The following is a 25,595-nucleotide window of genomic DNA, read 5'->3' as shown; positions in this document are numbered from 1 at the left end:
CACATGACGTCTGGAATACTTGATCTCTGTATTGTTCTCAAGGTTCTCCTTTTACTTTTAACAGAAGAAATCTTCAGATGTGTTTGTGTGTTGCCTTGATTTTTTTTTTACTCTCAAGAAGCATCTGTTATTTTTTACGTACATTAATCTTCTCTTGTTATTTTTTGTATATATAAATATATATATATATACACACATATATATATATATATATATATATATATATAGATATCTTTTTTTTTTACAGTTTTGCACCATTTATTTTACAGACAGCAGCAGGATGTTAGTATCAGAACATTGGGCAGTTTAGTATTCACTGTTTGTAAAGGCCCCCAGTTGCTTTCTTTGCACACATGCTGAATTTCCTACGCCACGGCTGTCAGATATTATTGCCCTTGGAAAGTGGGCTTGCAGGAGCACACTGGCAACTTCCAGGCAATTGTGTTTGTAATGGCAGCATGTGTCTTTTAATGTTTACACTGTGGCTCGATATGCTCCTTGTCATTTTTCTGTTGGGGTTTCTCTCTGGAAAGGGAGGGTTACTGTGTGTGTGTGTGTGTGTGTGTGTGTGTGTGTGTGTGTGTGTGTGTGTGTGTGTGTGCGTACGTACGTGTTTGCGTTCACTGTAGTAGGGGGCCACCGGCAATTACCCAGTCACGGTCAAGTGCGCTACATTAAAAGGTGCGTATGTGTACAGTATGTGTGTGTCCTGAGCAGGGAAAATGTCTCCGTATCCGAGCTCTTTGTCACGTGATGTGGCTACAACACAGGGCCATTACATCTAGGGGAGAAGGTCAAGGTGCAGGGTCAGGTGAACAATGAATTGAAAAAAAAAAACTGTATTTTTACCTCTCACACCATCATAAGGTCCAGTGTTGCCATGCATATCGAACATTCCTGCTCTACCAGCATACCTTCTATTCACCCTAGCTAGTGGAAACACTATTTCTACTGTCAAGACTGTACTATAACAGTCACATGCATGCACACAAACTCACACACTTCTCAATGACCAAGATGGCTGGGGGCCGGTCCAGACCAAGAAGGTTGAGTCATTCATTTCTTTATATCTGGATTGAATATATTTCCAGCCTTCTCTCTCTGGTCTCATCTAATTCTGTCTCCAACAATAATGGAGATGATGACTGCTTCGCTGTGTGTTTGTGCGCGTGCGGGGGGGTGGGTGTGGCAGCATGTGTGTGTTCACGTACGTTCGTCCATATGTCTGTGTGTGTGTATGTGTGCCTATCTATGTCTACACGCGTGTGCTCTCAAACCTTGGATTTATTTATCCTTGGCCACGAATAGAGTGGAGGAGATGGGGGTTAGTTATTTTTCTGTTATTTGGATGGAGCTGTCTAGAAGGGTTTAAGTGATTTTGAAGGGCCCGGGATTACGGAGGGCCCTTCAACTACAGGAACAGAGATGTGAATTGACTGGCTGCAGCTGAGACTGGTAATGAAACGGCGTGCACCTGCCTCCCTGAAGGAAAACAAAGAGATTCCCTCTGACAGAGCCAATGAAACGCAGGCGCCTTCTGGCCGCCGAAAGGCCCCCTAATCGAATGGAACAACTTGTGCTAATCAGACCACAGTATTAGACCGATCGACTTGGGAGGGGGAAAGGGGGTAGTTTTTGGATCTGATTGAACCCACTCTGGAGTCTGTTTCTGTCCCAAATGGTACCCTATTCCCTACATAGTGCACTACTTTTGACCAGGGACAACCTTAGCTGATATTATCAACCCAGCAATGGCTTAATAATAGTATTGTGGGTATTGCTATGATATTAACCATTGATGATGATGATGGCATTGTGCATGGCTTGCTGTTACAGTAATGTAGCTAGCAGCAGTGCATCTTTTCCACTGTGTGGCAAGCTGACGGCCAATTATGTCTGGCCGGGGTTCGGTTAGAGCAGTGGGGGTTTTAATGAGAAGGATACACCGCAGGAGAAATGGCACTGATAACATAGTCCTAAATCACAACGTGCTGTCCTGCCCATAGTGGAAATAAGTCTGCCCTGAATGTTAGCTGTAACACAATACCTAGACTCTAGGATACACACACACATACATAGCTGTATATACAGTATACACACACACACACACACACACACACACACACACACACACACAGAGACATGCCTTATTGCCACACATACACACATGCAGAATTAGCACAGCATTTGACTTACGACGTGTTTCATTTGTAACACAGTGTAGGTACTTCTCTATCCCTCATTAAGTGTCTGTTTGGAAAAGAACGAGCTCAAAATGATTTAGCTAGACGGTCTCTCTCTTTTGGAGCACATCTGCACGGTGCTCGTCCGACGCGCGCTTCGCGGTCTCTCTATGTTTTGGAAAGTATTAAAGGTTTGGATCAGTTTTTTTTCCTTTTCTTTTTTTCTCTTCAGTCCATCATTTTCATGCTGTCTTAATCTTACTGGTTCATCTTGCATCATATAGCTGGGTTCATTAATCACTGTTTTAAAAGAAAGAAAAGAGAAAGGGAGAGAGAGAGACCTACTGCCATGTGCAGAAACGTGATATTAGGTGTCCTAGGTTTGGCCATTTTGGCTTAATCAGCATCTGTCAGATATATGAAGATGCGCTCTTCTAATTCGGCATATATTTATTTTTGTTTGATACTGCCGTGCTGTAGAGCATTCAAACCAGACCATTTGTTTGGGTCACTTCACGGCGGTTGTCATGTCTGATTGATGCATGTCTGTGGAATGCCACCACCGCAGACTTCCTTACACACACACACACACACACACACACACACACACACACACACACATACATACTGTTCACATACACACGCACGCACACACACATACATACATACCATCTCCCCAAAATAGTCTGAGAAGAATGAGAAGTCCTAGACTAGCAGTTGTATAACAAGGACAAGCATGAAACAACTGGGAGTAAATTCAAAAAGCAAAAGTGAATTACATGGAAACTCAGTTCTCCCTCTAAATTTGAGTTCTCTTTTATTTATATTGTTGGTGTAATACTTTTTACCCCTTTTTTCACAAATTTCGTGACATCCACTTGGTAGTTAGTCGTTTCCCATTGCTGCAACTTCCGTACGGACTCGGGAGAAGCAAAGGTTGAGAGCCACGCATCCTCTGAAACATGAACCTGCCAAGCCGCACTGCTTCTTGACACACTGCTCACTTAACCCGGAAGCCAGCTGCACCAGTGTGTTAGAGGAAACACAGTACAACTGCTGACCGAAGTCAGCATGCATGCGCCTGGCCTGCCACAAGGAGTCGCTAGAGAAGGATGCTCCGGCCAGCCAAACCCTCCCCTAACCCGGACTACGCTTGGTCAATTTTGTGCCGGCTCATGGGTCTCCCGGTCGCCTGCTGCGACACAGCCTGGGAGCGAACCCATGTCTATAGTCTATATATATATATACATATATATATATATATATATATATGTATATAGGTCTATCGTGACGCCTCAAGCACTGCGATGCAGTGCCTTAGACCACTGCGCCACTCAGGAGTAGTTTTCTCTTTGACCTCTAGAGTGGATAAGGAGGAAGAGGTCAATGTACATAAAACGCTCCAGACAGGTTCAAAAGGCTCAGATGAATCACATCTCTTTGTGTCCCAAATGGCCCTATATAGTGCACTACTTTTGACTTGGGCCTATAGGGGATAGGGTGCCATTTTGGCTGCTTCCTCTGACATGAGAGAAGTTACATCAGAGGTACATGGCATAAACTGAGGCTGGGAGGAGAAATGGATAGGAATGTGGCAATAATGTTTTTATGGTCTTTGAGAATATGACATAAAAGCTTTAGACCACACTACGTATGATCCTTATATGAGCTGCACAGATAGCTATGTACGTGCGAAAAGAGGATTGAAATGCGTTGCATGTCGTTTGGGGGGAAAAAGTTAATACGTGCTTGAGTGATAGGGCTGTGTCCCAAATGGAACCATATCCCCTATATTGTGCACTACTTTTGACCAGAGCCCTATGGGCCTTGGTCAAAGTTGTGCACTACATATGGAATAGGGTGCCATTTGGGGCACAGATTTGATCACAGAGAAACTGTTTGGCTTAGTGTTCAGTACTCTCACCTACAGCACAGATATGACTCTCAATATGTTACACTAAACCAGAAGTGCACTGTTGCCAAGATAATAACAATAATAACTGTTCATCTGTATCTGCAGGCATTTTGTACAAATGGCACAAATACAGTGCCTTCAGAAAGTATTCATACCCCTTGACTTATTCCAGCTTGAATTCAAAATGGATTAAATAAATTCAATCTCACCCATCTACACACAATACCCCATAATGACAAACTCAAAACATGATTTAAGCAATGTTTGCAAATGTATTGAAAATAAAATGCAGAAATATTATATTTACATAATTATTCACACCCCTGAGTCAATACTTTCTAGAAGCATCTTTGGCAGCAATTACAGCTGTAAGTCTTTCTTGGTAAGTCTCTAAGAGCTTTCCACTCTTGGATCGTGCAAGATTTGGCCAATTTTCCTTTCAAAATTCTTCAAGCTCTTGGTTCTTGATCATTGCTAGACAACCATTTTCAGGTCTTGCCATAGATTTTCAAGTATATTTAAGTAAAAACTGTAACTTGGTCACTCCCCAGTCCTTAACAGTTACAAGCATAACCATAACATGATGCAGCCACCACTATGCTTGAAAATGTGGAGAGTGGCGCTCAGTAATGTGTTGTATTGGATTTGCCCCAAACATAACACTTTGTATTCACGACAAAAAGTGAATTGCTTTGCCACATTTTTTTGCAGTATTACTTTTAGTGCCTTGTTGTAAACATGGATGCATGTTTTGGAATATATTCATATATTATTCTTTACCCAAAAATCTCAATTTAATCCATTTTTAATTCAAGCTTTAACACAACAAATTGTTTAAAAAGTCAAAAGGGTGTGAATACTGTCTGAGGGCACTGGTACATACTGTACACACACACAGCCTCCTTTCTTCCCCTTATTGACTGACTAAACATTTTCTTTCTCACTCCCCCCTCCACCTCTCTCTGATTTGTAGCTGGTTTTCGCCGGAGCTTCCGCCTCAGCAGGCGAGACAAGAAGACCAACAAATCCATGTATGAGTGTAAGAAGAGTGAGCAGTACGACATGGCTGACGTGCCCACCTACGAGGAGGTGACTCCCCACTGCAGGCAGAGTGGGGCCAAGCACAGGCTGGTGGTCCTCGTCGGTGAGTAACACACACACAGTCAGTCACACACACACACAGACACAAACACACACACAGTCAGTCACACACATACACACAGGCAATGGCAGAGTGATGCCAAGTAACTGACTACTACCACCATGGGGGACTGAGAGCAGGGGGACTGGGCTGGTGGTCCTGCTGTAGTCGGTGAGTAACTGACTACTGCCACCATGGGGGACTGGGAGCAGGGGGATTGGGCTGGTGGTCCTGCTGTAGTCGGTGAGTAACTGACTACTGCCACCATGGAGGACTGGGAGCAGGGGGACTGGGCTGGTGGTCCTGCTGTAGTCGGTGAGTAACTGACTACTGCCACCATGGGGGACTGGGAACAGGGGGACTGCTAGGCTGTTGGAATTGGAAAGGCAGAGGCCATTGTCTAAAACTGGTTTCCCCAGAAAGAGAGAGCGAGAGAGAGCTTGTGAAAGAGAGGGAAAGAGAGCTTGAGAAAGAGAAGGAAAGAGAGCTTGAGAAAGAGAGGGAAATAGAGTTTGAGAAAGACAGGGAAAGAGAGCTTGAGAAAGAGAAGGAAAGAGAGCTTGAGAAAGAGAGGGAAAGAGAGCCTGAAAAAGAGAGGGAAAGAGAGCTTGAGAAAGAGAGGGAAAGAGAGCTTGAGAAAGAGAGGGAAAGCGAGCTTGAGAAAGAGAAGGAAAGAGAGCTTGAGAAAGAGAGGGAAAGAGAGCTTGAGAAAGAGAGGGAAAGAGAGCTTGAGAAATAGAGGGAAAGAGATCTTGAGAAAGAGAGGGAAAGAGAGCTTGAGAAAGAGAGGGAAAGAGAGCTTGAAAAAGAGAGGGAAAGAGAGCTTGAGAAAGAGAGGGAAAGAGAGCTTGAGAAAGAGAGGGAAAGAGAGCTTGAGAAAGAGAGGGAAAGAGAGTTTGAGAAAGAGAGGGAAAGAGTGCTTGAAAAAGAGAGGGAAAGAGAGCTTGAGAAAGAGAGGGAAAGAGAGTTTGAGAAAGAGAGGGAAAGAGAGATTGAATTGTCTGCATCATTTCTAATCCCCCTTATTTATTTATTTTTCTCTATATCCCCCACCCTACCATCCCTACCCTGATTGGAGTAAACTAACAGATAACAATACTTCTACTGCTACTTACAGCTATTTTCTCTCACATCTACGGTACCTGTAGTTAAATAATTATATTCCTAATTTCCTCTTTCTTCAAGTGCTGGATTTTCACCCACAGCGGCCAATCCAACATTTATTCTGATTTTAACTCCAACACTCTGATGTCCACAGATTATCCCATCTTTCTCAGTATAATGCCATTTAGCTATTTGTTTTGCAATACATGCAAGCCCCCTTAACTTTCAAATCCCTGGTGGAATCTACAGGGCTGGCAGGCTGGGGATTCAGTCATATTTGGTGCTTTTCATTTACAGCACCTTGCTCTGACTCTCAATGTTCATTTTCCCTCTTTCTTTAGACTACAGAATTGTTAACACTTGCCTTTAAGGCTGGTATTTCAAAGTCCTCCAGAAGGCTTTGTAAAGTGCCAAACTCTTGAAATGAATTTAGCTGCATTTTTTTATTGTTTCTTTTGTAGCTTTGAGTAAAGCTTTGTGCCAACGACTGGTGGAACAATAACGTTAAGCCCAGGTGCAACAGAATTAAGACTTACAACCTGAATAGAAATATTGGAACTATTATTGCAAATGACACAAATAATGAATGCATACCTCACACATCGCTTTTTCTTCTCAAGGTTAGATATCCTACCGATCGGTGCAGCTGGATATGAATCATTCTTGGCTGTTTTAGCATGATTTGACCAGGCCTTGGTGTAGTGAAATGCAGTGGTATGGACTTCATCGTAGGGTGTTGCTAATTAGCTAGCCCATTTTCTTGCCAGGCAGCATGTCCGGTTGTGCAGCACAGTGGAAGCCTCCACAGCCTCTCTCTCCTCTGTAACTCTAATGTAAATATTTTCAATTGACTTCTGTAAACTGGACAACAACCACACCTAACGAAGCAAAGGACAAAAGGAGAGATCTGATTTTGTTTCCCCTCCTTTATGCTCTCCTTTCTTTTCTCCCCCCTGAAGTTGTCCCACTTTTGTCTTATAAGGAACTCATGAGGAACTCGATTTCTCTCTCCCTTCCTCAATCTATCTCGATTTTAAACGTCAGGCACCTCGTTATGGGGGTAAAGTGAAGTCGGTGTGTCGGTCCTCTAAACACGACCATGCAGTCTTCTGTGCTGAGCTTGCCTTGGCCCCATCCTCATTCCTCTTTCCATCTCCACTGACACACAGCCACACTCCGCTCAAAAGTAAAACAGCATTCTTCTCGTTGTTTCCCTATTGGAAGGAAGGTCCCTGGAGCATCCAACATCCGTCGAGCTATGTATTCCTCAGTGTGGATGTAAAGTCAAAAATAAGCGCTAACGAACAACGTAGACCCTATACTCTCCCTACTCTTATTAGCATGGATGTCGGTAACCGAGAGATTGCATTACAGAGTTCAAATCAAGATGCTTATCTGCGGGGCCAATAAAAATATATATTTTACACATACACAGTTCACTGAAAACCACTGATGTTTTCTCAAATGAAATTTGATTATTTATCAGAGCCAATTGATATGTTTACCTCTACATTCTTCCCTGTTTTACTGTAAAGCTAAGGTCAATTTAGTTTCACTAGAATATTCTTACCGTAAGTGGAAAAATGTAAGACATCGAATGAGATTTAATACATTTGTGGCCTTATGATTTTGTTCAGCATATAGTTGTCGTCCTAGGCTTATTGGGCTGAAGAGAGCAGGGTAGGCATTGGGAGTCTGAGGTTACTCTAGCCCTGCCTGCTCTGTCTGGCCGGGTGGTGGGAGGCAGTGGAGGTTGGATAGGCCTCACACCGTCCACATCGCCCCTCCGCTTCCCCTCAGCTCTAACTCTATGTGATATGCTCTGCGTTTGGCCTGGAAGTTATTAAGACTTCAGATATTAAAGGCGGTTTCTCTAATGAGGGCAGTAATGCAGGCTGACACTTTTACTGGCACTGCAACCTGCCTGCCTGTAGCGGAGTAGAGGAGGGCAGGAGCACCGACCCACCACGTGCCCTCCTTCCCGATGGCTTGGGGAGAGAGAGGGGGGTGACGCAATACAACACAACTCAACACACTATAACAATCAAGTATAATCCAGAAACAATTGCAAAGAAATATGCTTTTTTATTGGGGCTTTTTTATTTGATACGGTTGCCATTGTATTGGAGATTGTTAAAAACAAACAATGCACAATAGAGCGGTCTCTTTATTTCTGCTCGTTCTGACAATAAGCCCCAGACCAGAGACCACAGTGTAGTGTAGGCCTCACGGGCAGCGTATTGAATTGGCAGAAGATAGCACAAATGGAATCCACCACAGGCCTTAATGGCCGTCCGAGGCATTCTTAAGAATGTCCTCCGCCGTACATCAGATGTAGAGATAGTGAGAGACCTGTTCCCTATAGGTTCTGGTCAAAAGTAGTGCACTATTAAGGGTATAGGGTGACATTTGGGACTCAAGCAGAAAGCGCATGGAGAGGGAGCGATGTAGAAGGTGAGAATAGTGTAATGAGAGCTGTAGAAATGTAAGGGAGCGTGAGCCGTTTGTCATCCCACGGTGAGGTGCTCGTAGTGGGGCCTGATACCGCCGGGAAGAGTGGCCAACAACCACCGCTGCTCAGCTCTACTCCGCATTACTTCAGACAAACAACCGTGTTTGAACTAAAAACTCTGATCTCTGGGGCTGTGTACCAAATGGCCCCCTATTCCCTTTATAGTAAACTGCCCTATTGGCCCTGGTCAAAAGTATTGCACTATAAAGGGAATTGACTTACATTTGGGAAGCAGACCTAGACTGGGGGGTAGTAGCATGGCCGCCTGCAGCCTGCTTCTCTGTCTTACCACTGTTCTGAGATACGGGTCATAAAAGGCCTGTATTAGTACGCTCCAGCGCCTTTAACACCTACAACAACATGCCAGATCTCCGCCGCCACACACACACACATCCGTCTTTAAACAGCACAGTCACACACACACACATCCTTCTTTAAACAGCACAGTCACATTCCTTGTGGTCTCTCAAAACAAATTTAAAAAGTTAACTCCGTTTCCTCGTCTTAATAAATCTACGTGGCGAGGAGCGTCAAGACCCCTTTTGGACTTTTTCTCTAAAAACTCTCCTGAAAGATTGATTGCCGTCTTCACGCGGCCATGTGCTGTTTATGTGAGATGGCGACCGCACTTTGCTAGAGCCCGGCGGCCCGCGCTATTGGTCGATCTCTCCTTTTTATTTTTCTTACACAGGGAACAGAGGATGAATGTGCTGAGGAAACAGCTTTTATCACTTACAGGGACCATGTGACGGAGGACATATGGCCGAGCGGTAAACTAGGGCTCTGTCTCAAATGGTACTCTATTGTCTATGTAGTGCACTGCTTTTGACCAGGGCTCATAGGGAATAGGATGCCATTTGGGAAGCAGCCTAGGACTAGAGAGTGTTACGAGTGTTATTGTCTGTCTGCATCAGGACTGTAGGTGTGTGTCGCGTGGCCTGAAGTGGCTCTCTGTCTCATTCTCACACACACCGGCTCTAAAAGGCAGTCTGTTTGCACCTGTTTATCAGAGCAGCTAAAAACCTCTCTGGACGGACAGACGGACGGACGGGGGGGTGAAGTGTAGGTTAACGCACCAGATAGGACAGAGACAAACAGACAGGGGGAATAGGATCCACACTCTGATGTCTAACAGTACAGCGCTTGTGTTCAACTTCAGCTTATAACCCCATCTCCCTATTTTTTCTCTCTCTCGCTCTCACTCTCTTTTTCCACCTCATCCACATCAGTGAGTGAACTCAATGTCCATTTGTTTTAGATGGCGGCCTGCTAAACACATTTGCCTGCGAAAATGAATTTCCAATAGGGCCTGATGCGTTCGTGGTGCCTGCCCAGAACGACAACCATGTCAGGAATTCCGTCCAGGATCAACCCTGCCTTTGTGCCTTTCTACAAGCGGACTGTATAGAGCAGCTGTGGAGCTAGTTGCCGCGGTAATACTTCTAGAACCAGGGGCATGGAACCTTGTACTTCCGGAATTGATTGTTGTCCACACTATTTGAAGACATCTATATGGAGACCGTTTGAATTAGCCTCATATATCAGCTTAGCCATTCCTGCTGAAGTCATCGAGTATATCTTTTCAGGAGGGTGTAGAGGGAGACAGGGGGAAGAGAGAGAGGGGGAAATGTCAGAGGTGGGAGCGCAAGGCTCTGGAGCCGCAGACAAATCAATATTGCATTACCCCCCTTCTCTCTCTCTCTTTCGCTCTCCCGCTCTCTCTCTCACCATCCTTACATCTCCCCATCCCTATCTCCCTCTCTCGCTCTATCCCTCCCTCTCTCCATCCCTCTCTCCCTCTTCCCTACTGCTCTCCTCCCCTTCCTCCCTCCCTCTCTCCAGTAGATGTGATGGAAAACCCAGCTGCCCACTGGGACGGGTCCTTGTTGATTTTTCAGGCTGTTCAGGGAAACACAACAAAGTGCTCTCTTGGCAGGCCCCTTTGGTGCTGCAATCCTCTCTCTCCCTCACTCCTCTCCTCCTTTTCTCCTCCTGTCACTACACCCCAGTCATATTTACAGTAGTGAGAGCACAGAGGTCTCGGTCAGTGAGTTTCACAATCTGGCCCTCTCAGTTCCAAACCGTGGACCGAGGTGTGTGTGTGTATGTGTGTGGGTCTGCCTTCAGTAGGTCTGTAAACACCAGCACACAAACGGTCGGTGCTGAAACTTGGCCTGAGCTCCAATTGTCAGTGTCTGTCATTGGCGTATGGGACGGAAAACATTCCGCTCCGCTGCGTCCTGTCCTGGACCTGGCCTCCACACTGCCTCGCTCCTCCGGCCCGGCCTCTCGCTAGCCCACCTTCATTATGAGGAGGCAGTGATGACTGCATGACGGATGTTGTTTTAATAATGCTAAACTCCCTTTCTCTCCTCCCTCCTTCCGTCCCTCTCTGCCTCTCTCTCTCTTGCTCACTCTTTGTCTTTGTCTCTCTCCAGGTCCCGCGGGGGTAGGTCTAAATGAGCTGAAGAGGAAGCTGCTGATCTCTGACCCCCGACACTTCAGCGTTACCGTGCCACGTAAGTCTACCCGCTTGTGACCCGTAGTTACAGTTAGACACGCACACACACACACACGCATACACATACAACAGTATTTCCACCCACCGCTGACCCAGACTGGTGGAGGTGTGTGTGTGTGTGTGTGTGTGTCCAGCTGCCGCTGACCCGTGGACTAGAACATCTCTGCCAGACTAGGAGTGTGTGTGTGTGTGGGGAGGGGGGGGGTCTCTCTTCGGTTGTGGTCAGTCTGAGTTTAGATATCCTCTCCTCCGTATGTTTTGGATCCTTTTATTGGCAGATGGTTTTAGGGTCTGAAGTAGTCATTTGGTTTCCTCCTCAGCCTCTCTTACCATCCCCAGTGAGACTGACAGGCAACAGGATGGATGCTCTTGTCTTTGTAATCAATAATAATAGAAGCTCTTGTCTGTATCAGATGGTTATGGAGACAAGTTGCTCTTTGTGCCTCCCAAATGACACCCTGTTCACTATGTAGTGCACTACTTTTTACCGGGGCAGATGAAGCTGTGTACAAAATATTTTTTTCCATGACATAGACTGACCAAGTGAATAAAAAATATTTGACCAGGTAAGTTGACTGAGAACACGTTCTCATTTACAGCAATGACCTGGTGAATAGTTAGTGAGATGAATGAGCCAATTGGAAGCTGGGGATGATTAGTTGGTCATGATGGTATGATTGGGAATTTGTCCAGGACACCAGGATTAACACCCCTACTCTTACGGTAAGTACCATGGGATCTTTGTTGACCACAAAGAGTCAGGATATCCGTTTAACACCCCATCCGAAAGACACCAATGTCCCAAATCACTGGATAATTAGAACAAATTGACCAGAGAATAGAGTGCCTCCTACTGGCCCTCCAACACCACTTCCAGCAGCATCTGGTCTCCCATCCAGGGACCAACCCTGGTTAACTTCAGAGGCAAGCCAGCAGTGGGATGCAGGGTGGTATGCTGCTGACCAAACGCTATGATCCCTTATTGATGTCACCTGTTGAATCCACTTTTATCAGTGTAGATGAAGGGGAGGAGACGGGTTAAAGAAAGATTTTTAAGCCTTGAGACAAGTGTGACATGGATTGTGTATATGTGCCATTCAGAGGGTGAATGGGGAATACAAAATATTTAAGTGCCAGGTGCACCGGTTTAAGTGTGTCAAGAACTGCAACGCCGCCGAGTTTTTCATGCTCAACTGTTTCCCATGTGTATCAAGAATGGTCCACCACCAAAAGGACATCCAGCTAACTTGACACAACTGTTGGAGTCAACATAGCTTTCCACACCTTGTATTCCATGCCCCAACTAATTGAAGCTGTTCTGAGGGCAAAAGGGGTTGCACTCAATATTAGGAAGGTGTTCCTAATGTTTTGTACACTCAGTGTATAGGGAATAGGGTGCCATTTTGGACGGACACTCTGTCTAGTTTCTGGCTGGATTCCCACAGTGAGCTGAACCCTCACACACAATGACTGGTAGTGTACACTGAACGTACAGGGTTCCAGGTTAGATTCTAAACTGAGGCCAAATGTCCCCTGTGATTTTTAAACTGGTAAGAAATCGGACAATCACCCTGGATGAAGGGGTTTTAGCATTCTGCTGCCAATTTGGTTTTCGCCTTCGTGGTTGTTGATAAGGGTGAAGGTCCATAGACCCATGCACGGAAGCACACACACACTCACACACAGAAACACTCATACACACTGAGGTGTCTGGGAGTGACTAACGCCAAGGCGTTGCTCTCAGGCTGGGGGACTGTGCGTCTCAAGGCCCCAGTCCTCCAGACAGACACATACTCTCACACACACACACCCTCTCTCACACACACACACACACACACACACACACACTCAGACCCAGGCGAGTGGAGTGGTTCTCCTTCTGAGTGTAATTGTCTGTTTTTCGCAGCCCGTATGACAAGCCGAGAGTGATGGAGGAAACAGTGCTTTATTTTCTACCTCCTGAAGAAATGCCATTCCACTGCCTCATGTTTTGGCAACACCACTGTACACCCTTCCCCTCTCTCTCTCCTCTCCCTCCCCACTCTCCACCTCCCTCCATCTATAAGAACAAAATGACAGCTTGCCATAATGCTGGACACCATCCAGCACTATAATGCTTGTGACTTTGACTCACACTGCTGCCAACGCTGAGATTTTAACTTTTTCTAGGTTTTTTTTTTCAGCGTGGAGGAGCAAAAAACGATTTCTGAGCCCACAAGCCCTAACCAAGGCCAACATGTTAGAACAAATGATTTGGTTTGATTTATGCAGTTAAGCTGAGTAATTGCATATTTACTGCAGGCTAGCTGGCAAATGTGCGAGGAGGAGAGGAAAAAGGGAAACTGTTGATATTAATTGCCATGATTGTAACATGCAGCGTGGCATAATGGATGTGTCCCATTCTACGTCTGACACTTGAAATGTCACTGGTATTAAAATCCCATCGCAGTCACTCTTTTCCCCATAGTTCCTGCTGTTAATTGTTCACAAATGTGACCCGTGGTTGTATGTATAATGGGCCCCAGACATAGTCTAACCCCTTATAGATGATGACATATAGTGTACTAGACCTCTGTGTTTCATTGAGAGGGAAAGGGTCTCGGAAAGTATCTATTTTCTCCTTTTTTATTTGATCACTGCCAACGTACAGGCTACAGATGGATATATTTAACACTTGCTGCTACCCCCTTTGTTAATAAAAAAAACCGACATATTTCTGAAGTTAAGGCTTTTTCTTCCCTCCCTGTGTATGTCAAATGTAAACCAGCCAGTCAGAAACACTAAAATGATTGCAATAAGCCAATTAGGATAGGGGTTAAACATTTTGATTTGAGGCCAGAATCACTGACAGATATTTTCCATGATTGGGGAATGAAATTCATTTCAGATTCCTTTGTTGCACCGTAAATATTTCCTATGCCACTGAGCAGATGGTAAATAATATGGATTCGTTTTGTCTATATGTACTGAAAGCAAGGGCGTAGTGGAAGCCCCTGCAGCCCACGCAAGGCTGGGGGGTCCATGAGCTCTGGGGGCCCATGAGCCCATCATCTCACACCAATGTCTATATTTGATTATTTATTTTAATAAATCATTTTGACAGTAAACCCTCCTTTTTCATTTCCACATGTAGCAAGTAAAGTGTTTTGTATTGTCCAATCGACACTAAACAAAAATATAAAAATAACATGCAACAATTTCAAAGGTGATCCTGAGTTGAGTTCATATAAGGAAATCTGTCAATCTAAATAAAATCATTAGAACCAAATATATGGACTTCTCATGACTGGGAATACAGATATGCATATGTTGGTCATAAATATATATTTCAAATCAAAATCAAATCATCAAATCAAATTTTATTTGTCACATACACATGGTTAGCAGATGTTAATGCGAGTGTAGCGAAATGCTTGTGCTTCTAGTTCCGACAATGAAGTAATAACAAGTAATCTAACTAACAATTCCAAAACTACTGTCTTGTACACAGTGTAAGGGGATAAAGAATATGTACATAAGGATATATGAATGAGTGATGGTACAGAGCAGCATAGGCAAGATACAGTAGATGGTATCGAGTACAGTATGTACAAATGAGATGAGTATGTAAACAAAGTGGCATAGTATAGTATAAAGTGGCTAGTGATACATGTATTACATAAGGATACCGTCGATGATATAGAGTACAGTATATACGTATGCATATGAGATGAATAATGTAGGGTAAGTAACATTTATATAAGGTAGCATTGTTTAAAGTGGCTAGTGATATATTTACATCATTTCCCATCAATTCCCATTATTAAAGTGGCTGGAGTTGAGTCAGTGTCAGTGTGTTGGCAGCAGCCACTCAGTGTTAGTGGTGGCTGTTTAACAGTCTGATGGCCTTGAGATAGAAGCTGTTTTTCAGTCTCTCGGTCCCAGCTTTGATGCACCTGTACTGACCTCGCCTTCTGGATGATAGCGGGGTGAACAGGCAATGGCTCGGGTGGTTGATGTCCTTGATGATCTTTATGGCCTTCCTGTGACATCGGGTGGTGTAGGTGTCCTGGAGGGCAGGTAGTTTGCCCCCGGTGATGCGTTGTGCAGACCTCACTACCCTCTGGAGAGCCTTACGGTTGAGGGCGGTGCAGTTGCCATACCAGGCGGTGATACAGCCCGCCAGGATGCTCTCGATTGTGCATCTGTAGAAGTTTGTGAGTGCTTTTGGTGACAAGCCAAATTTCTTCAGCCTCCTGAGGTTGAAGAGGCGCTGCTGCGCCTTCTTCACGATGCTGTCTGTGTGAGTGGACCAATTCAGTTTGTCTGTGATGTGTATGCCGAGGAACTTAAAACTTGCTACCCTCTCCACTACTCTCCACTACTGTTCCATTGATGAAAACCAGTCAGTATCTGTCAGTATCTGGTGTGATCACCAATTGCCTTATGCTTCGCGACACATCTCCTTCGCATAGAGTTTATCAGGCTGTTGACTGTGGCCTGTGGAATGTTGTCCCACTCCTCTTCAATGGCTGTGCGAAGTGGCTGGATATTGGCGGGAACTGGAACACGATGTCGTGCACGTCAATCTAGAGCATTCCAAATATGCTCATTGGGTGACATGTCTGGTGACCAGAGGTGGGACCAAGTCATTGTTTTACAAGTCACAAGTAAGTCTCAAGTCTTAGCACTCAAGTCCCAAGTCAAGTCCCAAGTCAAGACCGACAAGTCTCAAGTCCTAAACTTTGAGTTTCGAGTCCTAAACAAGTCATAATGTGCTCTTCACCAAATGTAATAGCATTTCCTATTTTTAACAAGAGTAATAGTTTGTATATTACATTTACGCAAATCCTGGATGCTTTTAAAAATATCTATATATTTATTACTTTCCAAATAAATGTTATATTTCGATGAAAATACATGGGTAGCCATGTGATCGGGCGATGTAGGCTTGTACACTATCGCCCAACCTTGTTTTAGGAACATCAGGCAGGATTTAGCCGACCAACTGCCTAGCCAGTTGTAGCTCAATCTTGGATGCAATGATCACGTTCCCGCACTGACCTCATTGATTTAACGTCACGTTAGCCTACATGATACACTAGTAAAGTTATAAAATATATAGCTGTCGGCTATATTAGCCACGACTTACCGTTCTTTGTGCTGCTTCAAATGTCGAACAAAGTTGGAAATTGTTGTGCCTTCGTCTGTAATTTTCTTCCCGCACGTTTTGCAAGTTGCAATCTGTTTTTTTGTTGATACAGCATCTTCTTTGTATGCGAAAATCTCATCTTTCCAAGGGCCCCATCTAAATTCACTCACCAACTGACCGTGCTGAGAGTCCCTCAGCTCTGTCTCACAAACTAACCTGGCCCTCTTCCATTCTTAAGAGGCTGAACTGGCACTATTCTGTGTTTGTGAGATGTGCTGCATGTGCTGTTTGTTTGTCCCTCTTAAGGTTTTGTAGTTTCCCCTCATCTGTGTTTAGTATGTGATTTAATAATATAATATAATGATAGGATATGAGCAGTGAAGCAGCAGTTGGATGTCAACTGTTTTGCTGGCAGCTGTACCAGCTGCGATGCCTTATGCGAGGTGGAGTTTCCTACTTCCACTGGCAACAACAGCTCTTGTGGACATTACTGCAGTTAGCATGCGAAATGCACACTCCCACAAAACTTGAGACATCTCTGGCATTGTGTTGTGTGACAAACTACACATTTTAGAGTGGCTTTTTAATGTACCCAGCACAAGGTGCACCTGTGTAATGGCCATGCTGTTTAGTCAGTTTTTTGGTATGCCACACCTGTCAGGTGAATAGATTATCTTGGCAAAAGAGACATGCTCACTAAAAGGGATGGAAACAAATTTGTGCACAACATTTGAGAGAAATAAGCTTTTTGTGTGAATGGAACATTTCTGGGATCTTTTATTTAATGAATCATGGGACCAACACTTTACATATATTTTTGTTCAGTATACAGGGGTAGTAGGCAAGTCAGACAGACAATATTGTTTTCATGCATCCAATTAGCCTATTTCTCAGCAGCGCCGGTGGCAGCCCGCCTCGGCCAACTTACCTAATTGGCTTTCAAGTTTAAAAAGAAAGTTAGGTCGGACTCGAATGGAGAGTGAGTGCATTATTCAAGATGGATAAACTAAAGGAAAGACCAAGTGGTGCACAAAAATGCAGCAAAAAAGCTTGATTTGTTTAAGCTCATGCCAAATTGCTGAAGATCAGCAAAGCTACCACCTCGTCCTCGACTCATGAAACACCATCACAGGTGTAATCTACCAGGCCTACTTATGTAGCAGCTAGCACTAGCTGCCTCCCAGTCCTGACAGAGACCTCACTGTCCAGGCCCGGCAATGACAGTGACCTCCTCTTCTTCCTACCCTCGAGAATAGTGACTGTTCCTGTAGCCAGCCCTCCTCCTCCCCTCTCCCAGAAAACATAGTTTGTTGATGAGTACTTGATTATTTGCAGAGTCTAGTTCTTCCTCTTGTCTCTTTTGGGAAGGATCGATTTACCGTTTTCAAACTGAGCAACAGATCCAGTAAATCACGTACACTACCAGTCAAAAGTTTTAGAACACCAACTTATTCAAGGATTTTTCTTCATCTTTACTATTTTCTACATTGTAGAAAGTAGTGAAGACATCAAAACTATGAAATAACATATATGGAATCATGTAGTAACCAATTTTATATTTGACATTCTTCAAAGTAACCACCCTTCACCCCGTTGACAGCTTTTGCACACACTTTGCATTCTCTCAATCAGCTTCACCTCGAATGCTTTTCCAACAGTATTGAGGGATTTCCCACAAATGCTGAGCACTTGTTGGCTGCTTTTCCTTCACTCTGCGGTTCAACTCATCCCAAACCATCTGAATTGGGTTGATGTTGGGGGATTGTGGAGGCCAGGGCGTTTGATGCAGCACTCCATCACTCTCCTTCTTGGTCAAATAGCCCATGCACAGCCTGGAGGTGTGTTGGGTCATTGTCCTGTTGAAAAACAAATGATAGTCCTACTTAGCTCAAACCAGATGGGATGGCGTATCACTGCAGAAAGCTGTGGTAGCCATGCTGGTTAAGTGTGCCTTGATTTCTAAATCAATCACAGACAGTGTCACCAGCAAAGCACCCCCACACCATCACACCTCCTCCTCCATGCTTTACGGTGGGAAATACACATGCGGAGATCATCCGTTCACCCACACCGCTTCTCACAAAGACACGGCGGTTGGAACCAAAAAATCTCCAATTTGGACTCCAGACCAAAGGACACATTTCCACCGGTCTAATGTCCATTGCTCGTGTTTCTTGGCCCAAGCAAGTCTCTTCTTCTTACTGGGGTCCTTTAGTAGTGGTTTCTTTACAGCAAATTGTCCATGTAGGCCCGATTCACGTAGTCTCTTCTGAACAGTTGATGTTGAGATGTCTGTTACTTGAACTCTGTGAAGTATTTATTTGGGCTGCAATTTCTGAGGCTGGTAATGAACTTACCCTCTGCAGCAGAGGTAACTCTGGGTCTTCCATTCCTGTGGCGGTTCTTATGATAGCCAGTTTCATCATAACGCTTGATTGTTTTTGCGACCGCATTGAAGAAACTTTCAAAGTTCTTGAAATTTTCCGTATTGACTGACCTTCATGTCTTAAAGTAATAATGGACTGTCGTTTCTCTTTGCTTATTTGATCTGTTCTTGCCATAATATGGACATAGCCCTATTTGGTAAAACACCATCTTCTGTACCTTGTCACAACACAACTGATGGCTCAAACGCATTAAGAAGGAAAGAAATTAGACAAATTAACTTTTAAGAAGGCGCACCTGTAAATTAAAATGTATTCCTCGTGAAGCTGGTTGAGAGAATTCCAAGAGTGTGCAAAGCTGTCATCAAGATAAAGGGTGGCTACTTTAAAGAATCTCATATATAAAATATATTTAGATTTGTTTAACACTGTTTTGGTTACTACATGATTCCATGTGTCATTTCATAGTTTTGATGTCTTCACTATTATTCTACAATAGTAAAAATAAGGAAAAACCCTTGAATGAGTAGGTGTTCTAAAACTTTTGACTGGTAGTATAGGTGTTCGCCCGTGAACTCCACTGGCCACTCACATAACAGCATACAGTATGGAAAAAGAACACCTTTGTCCCTGTCCCTCCACTCTGTTCCGATGACTGAGGCCACATCCCAGAAAGGACCACATCTCAGGCACATGCCAAATTATTTTAAAAAAGGAGGAAAAAACTGTAAACCTGGTGTGGTGGTTGCAGGAATGGTGATAAAAGTTTAATAGTTTGTTTTGGAGCTGGTTGGAGCGTGCAGACAATTTGTCTGAGGAGTGTAACGGAGTTGACCTCTGACCCCTGTAGCTCTCATTAAACAAGCGGCGGTTCAACATCCAAAGACGGCACAGAGGGACCTCTCGCAACTCTCAAATCCACTGGAACCGGGCCAGTCCGAGCTGCTCTCACACACACACGCACATACACAGTGCTGCCGTTCGCGCTCCCTCCACGTGTCACACTTTTAATGGCAGGGGTTTATGGGGAAGTAAATGTAGGAACTGATCTTAATGAGAGTTACCCAACTCAATTACATTACCCTCTCAGTCTCCGTTTAATGGCACTGCTCCTGTCTGTGCATGCTTGTGTGTGCTTGTCTGTTTGTGTGCGTGCATGTGTGTACACTACTGACTTATTACTGGGATGGTAATAAGGAAGGATTCCTGTTAGAACTATGCCTCAAAATGTCTGGATTAGTAGTGATGTATCTCTCTCCATCCTTCTCTCTCTCCCTCTTTCTTTCTCTCTCTCACCCCACCCCCCACTCTCTCTCCCTCTCTCTGTCTCACTCTCCCCCTCTCTCCTCTCTCCCTGTACTACAGACACCAGCCGGCCGAAGAGGAACCAGGAGATTGACGGGGTGGAGTATCACTTTATCTCCAAAAATATATTTGAGACGGACATCCAAAACAACAAGTAAGTAGCGGCTTTAAACAGCAGACATCTATTACCAGCACTAATCTCATCTCTAATACAAAACACACCACAGCAAATACATGCTATCTGCATCCTTTCATTCCCACACGCACTGCAACTGTAATGTAACTATAACTCATATATTTGAGATCTCAGTATCTCGTTTTGGAATCAATGAATTCGGCCTCCTTCGCCTCTAGGGGCAGTGTAACTATAACCGTGAGAGACAGACTGGGGAAGGAGTTCAGCTGACGTGAGCAGGGTTCTCTGTAAATAGACCAGTGCTCTCCCCTATGTCTCTCCTTCTCTGAGTGTGAGGTGGTACTTTGTAACAAAGCCTCCCTTTACAAGAGCCCCAAGGTCACAGTGGGCCCCTTTCTGCCCTGTGTGTGTGTGTGTGTTTCTTTGAGGTGTCCCCGGACCCCGTTTCCGACACTGACACCCGGGAGCCGCTCTAACATTATGCGGTGGACAAATTGAAACCGAAATCGTCATCCTTAGTAATGGATGCCTTCCCGCCCTTCTCGCCCCCCAAAAACACATGACATACACAGTAGAACGCACGCACACATACAACACAACAGGATGGCTGGGGCAGAGGGAGGCTGGGACCAGGTTGGATTGTTGTATTTTTAGGGCTGGTTCAGCTGTGGTTGGTGATGGGGCACGGCATGGGATGTTTTTCGCAGAGTTTAGAGACAGGGGTAAATGGGGAGACTGCGATGTGGCTGCAATGCTCGGGACACTCCACACATACACACACATATCAGCTGACTCTGAATTATAAGGCGCTGGAGAGAGGAGAAGAGTGAGATGGACTTGTTTACGTTGCGCCTCGTCGCATGCAATCAGAACAATGTGCACGCACACACACACACACACACACAGACGCTCTCTCTCTCTCTAAGTGCCAGTAGGGAAAACCTCCTTGAGAAATTGGCCACAGTTGGTAGTGGCGCGTGAAAGTGGGTGTAACGTTCCCAAGGAAAGCCCTGTTCCCTGCTAAAAATGGATAGCATCCATACAGTCCCAATTTAGCTGAACCTCTCCTGGCATGCTAGCTTGTCCACAGCAGCTCTCCCAATTTATATAGCAGCAACAAACAGTATAGCCTATGCAGTGTATGGCTATGGCATGCCTTTTTAAACATAGGCTACTGTATGCCTTTTAAATGAATTTCCCCATAAACAAATATACAGTAAGAGCTCGTTAGACTACAGGCTCCTTTTCTGAAGCTGAATAAAATGTTCTTACTGGGGGCAATTACTATAAATTTTGTTTTACATGGATTTAAGTACAGTAATACAGACATTCAGCCCAATGATCATCAGGACCAGTGAACGCACATCCCAAATGGTATCCTATTCCCTACATGGTGCCCTACTTTTGACCAGAGCCATATGGGCCCTGGTCAAAAGTAGTGCACTGTTTAGGGACTAAGGTGCCATTTGGAGTGCACTCAAAGTCTACCAACGCACACACTTGTCTTGTTTTTAGAAATGTAGACATTCTTTCCACTCTTTAACTTCTGTCTTTCTTTTCTTCCTCCATCTCTCTCCTCGTTGGCGGGGTGTTTTATGACCGTGATCAGTTTGAAGCAGAGAGATTAGGCGGTGGAAAACTGTTTGTTTGCCCTCTTCCACTGCTTCTCTCTTGAAGCCCAGGCTTTAGTGAGGGCACACACACATACAAACACACACATACACACGCTCCTGGCATTCACCTTCTCTACACTTTAAACAAACCGGTGTTACTGATTTAAAGTGTAACACAGAAGAGTATACCGTATAAAGTATTATTGTGCCAAAATGTTTGGATTGGTGTTGTACAGAAGAAATGCTGTCTGACGACCTGTCAGTGGTTGAAAGAGTAATCGCTAGTCCCTACGGTACAGTGGGCTTTTAGAATATCCTTGTTCTGAACGGAATCTCAGTCAGAATTGTGTGTGCGCCTGTGCCTGTGTGTGCGTATGCTGCACATATGTGTTTGGAAAGTATATACAAATTATAATACAGTATGTTCGTCCTCATGGTAGGTGAACGATAAATTGTTTTTATTTTACATGAATCTTAATGTTCATCCCAGCCTGTACTTCTAAATGATATTAGTGAAACCTTTTACTAACTGATCTGCTATTCTGCTTTTTCACTCCCCTCATCCCTCTGTCTATATGACTTTCCCTCCCTGTCTCTGTGTGGATTTGTGTGCTACAAAATGAATTGCATCTTTGAAGACATTAAAGTTGTTCTAATCTCTCTCTGTCTCTCTCTCTCTCTCTCTCTGTCTCTCGCTCTGTCTGTCATGGGCGAAGGAGCAATGGCTCCTCTTGATGTAGGGTTTCAATTGGATGTTTGTCCCACATTTTAAAATCCAGTTTATTGAGTGGCCCCCAAACCTCACTTCCATAAAGTGCTATTGGTAGGATTACACTGTCAAATATTTTCGTCCAAATTTTAATTGGGATGTTGATTTTGAATAATTTCATTTTTATTGCATACATTGCTCTGCGGGCTTTTTCTTTGAGTGCATTCACTGCCATATTAAAGTTTCCCGATGCAGATATGGTCAGACCAAGGTAGGTGTCATTTTTTGTGTGTTCAATTCAGGTGTTGTTCAGGATGAATTTACATTTGTGTTTCTGACATCTGGTTTTTTTTTTGGAAAATCATGATTTTAGTTTTTTGGAAATTTACTGCCAGGGCCCAATTATGGCAATATTGCTCCAGAATATTAATGTTCTGTTGAAGACCTTCTTTGGTTGGTGATAGAAGTACCAAGTCATCAGCATATAGCAGGTATTTCACCTCTGTGTCAAATAGTGTCCTGGGGCTGGAGATTGGTCCAACATGTCTGCTAATTCATTGATATAAATGTTGAAAAGATTTGGTGGACGTGTTTATTAATTAGTGTGTGTAAGGTATATATGGTCAGTAGTGCGATGGTTAGGGAGAAAGCCAAATTGACATTTACTTATTACATTTTTTTCTTGAAGAAAGGTTTGAATTCTTGAATTCAAAATGCTACAGAAAATCTTTCCCAAGTTACTGTTTACGCAAATTCCCCTGTAATTATTGGGGTCTGATTTGTTGTCTCCACTTTTGTGGATAGGGGAGATGAGCCCCTGGTTCCAGACATCAGGGAAGCAGCCAGAAGTTAACACCATGTTGAACAATTTAAGCACAGCATTTTGCAACTCAGGTGTGCTGTTTTTCAGCATTTCATTTCTGATGTTGTCTAGACCACAAGCCTTCTTTGATTTAATAGATTTTAGCTTTTCATTTAGTTCTTGTTGGGTTATTGGGTAATCTAATGGATTTTGGTTGTTTTTAAATGACTGATTCAAGGATGTTCAATTTTTCTTTAATTTCTAATTGGTTCTGTTATAAGTCTTTTTGTGGGATGTTTTTGTATAGATTATCAAAATAATTTTTCCAAATTCCTATGGCTAATTCTTGTGGCTTTGTTGTGCTTAAATTGTTCCACATGTCCCAGAACTGATTTTGGTCAATTGCATTTTCAATTTCATTAAGTGTCTTGTTGGTATAATTCAATTTCAATCAATTCAATTCAATCTCTCTGTCTCTCTGTCTCTGTCTGTCTCTGTCTGTCTCTGTCTGCTGTCTGTCTCTCTCTCTGTGTCTCTCTCTGTGTCTCTCTCTCTCTCTCTCTCTGTCTGTGTCTGTCTCTGTCTGTCTCTGTCTGTCTCTCTCTGTGTCTCTCTCTGTGTCTCTCTCTGTGTCTCTCTCTGTGTCTCTCTCTGTCTCTCTCTCTCTCTCTCTCTCTCTCTCTCTCTCTCTCTCTCTCTCTCTCTCAATTCAATTCAATTCAATTCAATTCAAGGGCTTTATTGGCATGGGAAACATGTGTTAACATTGCCAAAGCAAGTGAGGTAGATAATATATAAAGTGAAATAAACAAAAATTAACAGTAAACATCACACATACAGAAGTTTCAAAACAATAAAGACATTACACATGTCATATTATATATATATATATATACAGTGTTTTAACAATGTACAAATGGTAAAGGACACAATATAAAATAAATAAGCATAGATATGGGTTGTATTTACAATGGTGTGTGTTCTTCACTGGTTGCCCTTTTCACGTGGCAACAGGTCACAAATCTTACTGCTGTGATGGCACACTGTGGAATTTCACCCAGTAGATATGGGAGTTTTATGACTGATTCAAGTATTTTTAGCCAAATCCTAATTGGTATGTTGAAATGTATGTTCCTTTTGATGGCATAGAATGCCCTTCTTGCCTTATCTCTCAGATCGTTCATAGCTTTGTGGAAGTTACCTGTGGCGCTGATGTTTAGGCCAAGGTATGTATAGTTTTTTGTGTGCTTTGGGGCAACAGTGTCTAGATGGAATTTGTATTTGTGGTCCTGGTGACTGGACCTATTTTGGAACACCATTATTTTGGTCTTACTGATATTTACTGTCAGGGCCCAGGTCTGACAGAATCTGTGCATAAGATCTAGGTGCTGCTGTAGGCCCTCCTTGGTTGGTGACAGAAGCACCAGATCATCAGCAAACAGCAGACATTTGACTTCGGATTCTAGTAGGGTGAGGCCGGGTGCTGCAGACTTTTCTAGTGCCCGCGCCAATTCGTTGATATATATGTTGAAGAGGGTGGGGCTTAAGCTGCATCCCTGTCTAACCCCACGACCCTGTGTGAAGAAATGTGTGTGTTTTTGCCAATTTTTACCGCACACTTGTTGTTTGTATACATGGATTTTATAATGTTGTATGTTTTACCCCCAACACCACTTTCCATCAGTTTGTATAGCAGACCCTCATGCCAAATTGAGTCGAAGGCTTTTTTGAAATCAACAAAGCATGAGAAGACTTTGCCTTTGTTTTAGTTTGTTTGGTTGTCAATTGGGGTGTGCAGGGTGAATACATGGTCTGTTGTACGGTAATTTGGTAAAAAAGCCAATTTGACATTTGCTCAGTACATTGTTTTCATTGAGGAAGTGTACGAGTCTGCTGTTAATGATAATGCAGAGGATTTTCCCAAGGTTACTGTTGACGCATATTCCACGGTAGTTATTGGGGTCAAATTTGTCTCTACTTTTGTGGATTGGGGTGATCAGTCCTTGGTTCCAAATATTGGGGAAGATGCCAGAGCTAATGATGATGTTAAAGAGTTTTAGTATAGCCAATTGGAATTTGTTGTCTGTATATTTGATCATTTCATTGAGGATACCATCAACACCACAGGCCTTTTTGGGT

The 25,595-nt window shown here is 43.8% G+C and overlaps 1 protein-coding gene and 2 long non-coding RNA genes across 9 annotated transcripts in view; 2 read left to right on the top strand and 1 right to left on the bottom strand.

Moving 5' to 3' along the window:
- Positions 1-25,595, top strand: part of LOC149977452 (uncharacterized) — a 1,012,103-nt gene that overhangs the window by 527,085 nt on the left and 459,423 nt on the right. The window lies entirely within an intron of this gene.
- The window catches only part of LOC149977454 (uncharacterized), a 130,174-nt gene that overhangs the window by 60,776 nt on the left and 43,803 nt on the right, over positions 1-25,595 (bottom strand). The gene's annotated exons all lie outside the window — the stretch shown is intronic.
- Positions 1-25,595, top strand: part of LOC110490036 (MAGUK p55 subfamily member 7) — a 268,418-nt gene that overhangs the window by 215,371 nt on the left and 27,452 nt on the right. For all 7 annotated transcript variants that reach the window (XR_016486670.1, XM_036944340.2, XM_036944342.2 and 4 more), the window contains 3 exons: positions 5,072-5,242; positions 11,294-11,374; positions 20,257-20,350. Coding sequence is in view for 6 of the 7 variants with exons in the window: in XM_036944340.2 (XP_036800235.2) it covers positions 5,072-5,242; positions 11,294-11,374; positions 20,257-20,350 (346 nt within the window). In the remaining variant the exon portion in view is untranslated. The remainder of the gene's footprint in view (positions 1-5,071; positions 5,243-11,293; positions 11,375-20,256; positions 20,351-25,595) is intronic.

The sequence above is a fragment of the Oncorhynchus mykiss genome, chromosome 15 (genome assembly GCF_057628025.1).
Source record: "Oncorhynchus mykiss isolate SJ-2025 chromosome 15, ASM5762802v1, whole genome shotgun sequence".
Classification (NCBI taxonomy): domain Eukaryota; kingdom Metazoa; phylum Chordata; class Actinopteri; order Salmoniformes; family Salmonidae; genus Oncorhynchus; species Oncorhynchus mykiss.
The sequence above is the reverse complement of the archived record's forward strand: the minus strand, read 5'-3'. Positions and strand labels throughout refer to the sequence as shown.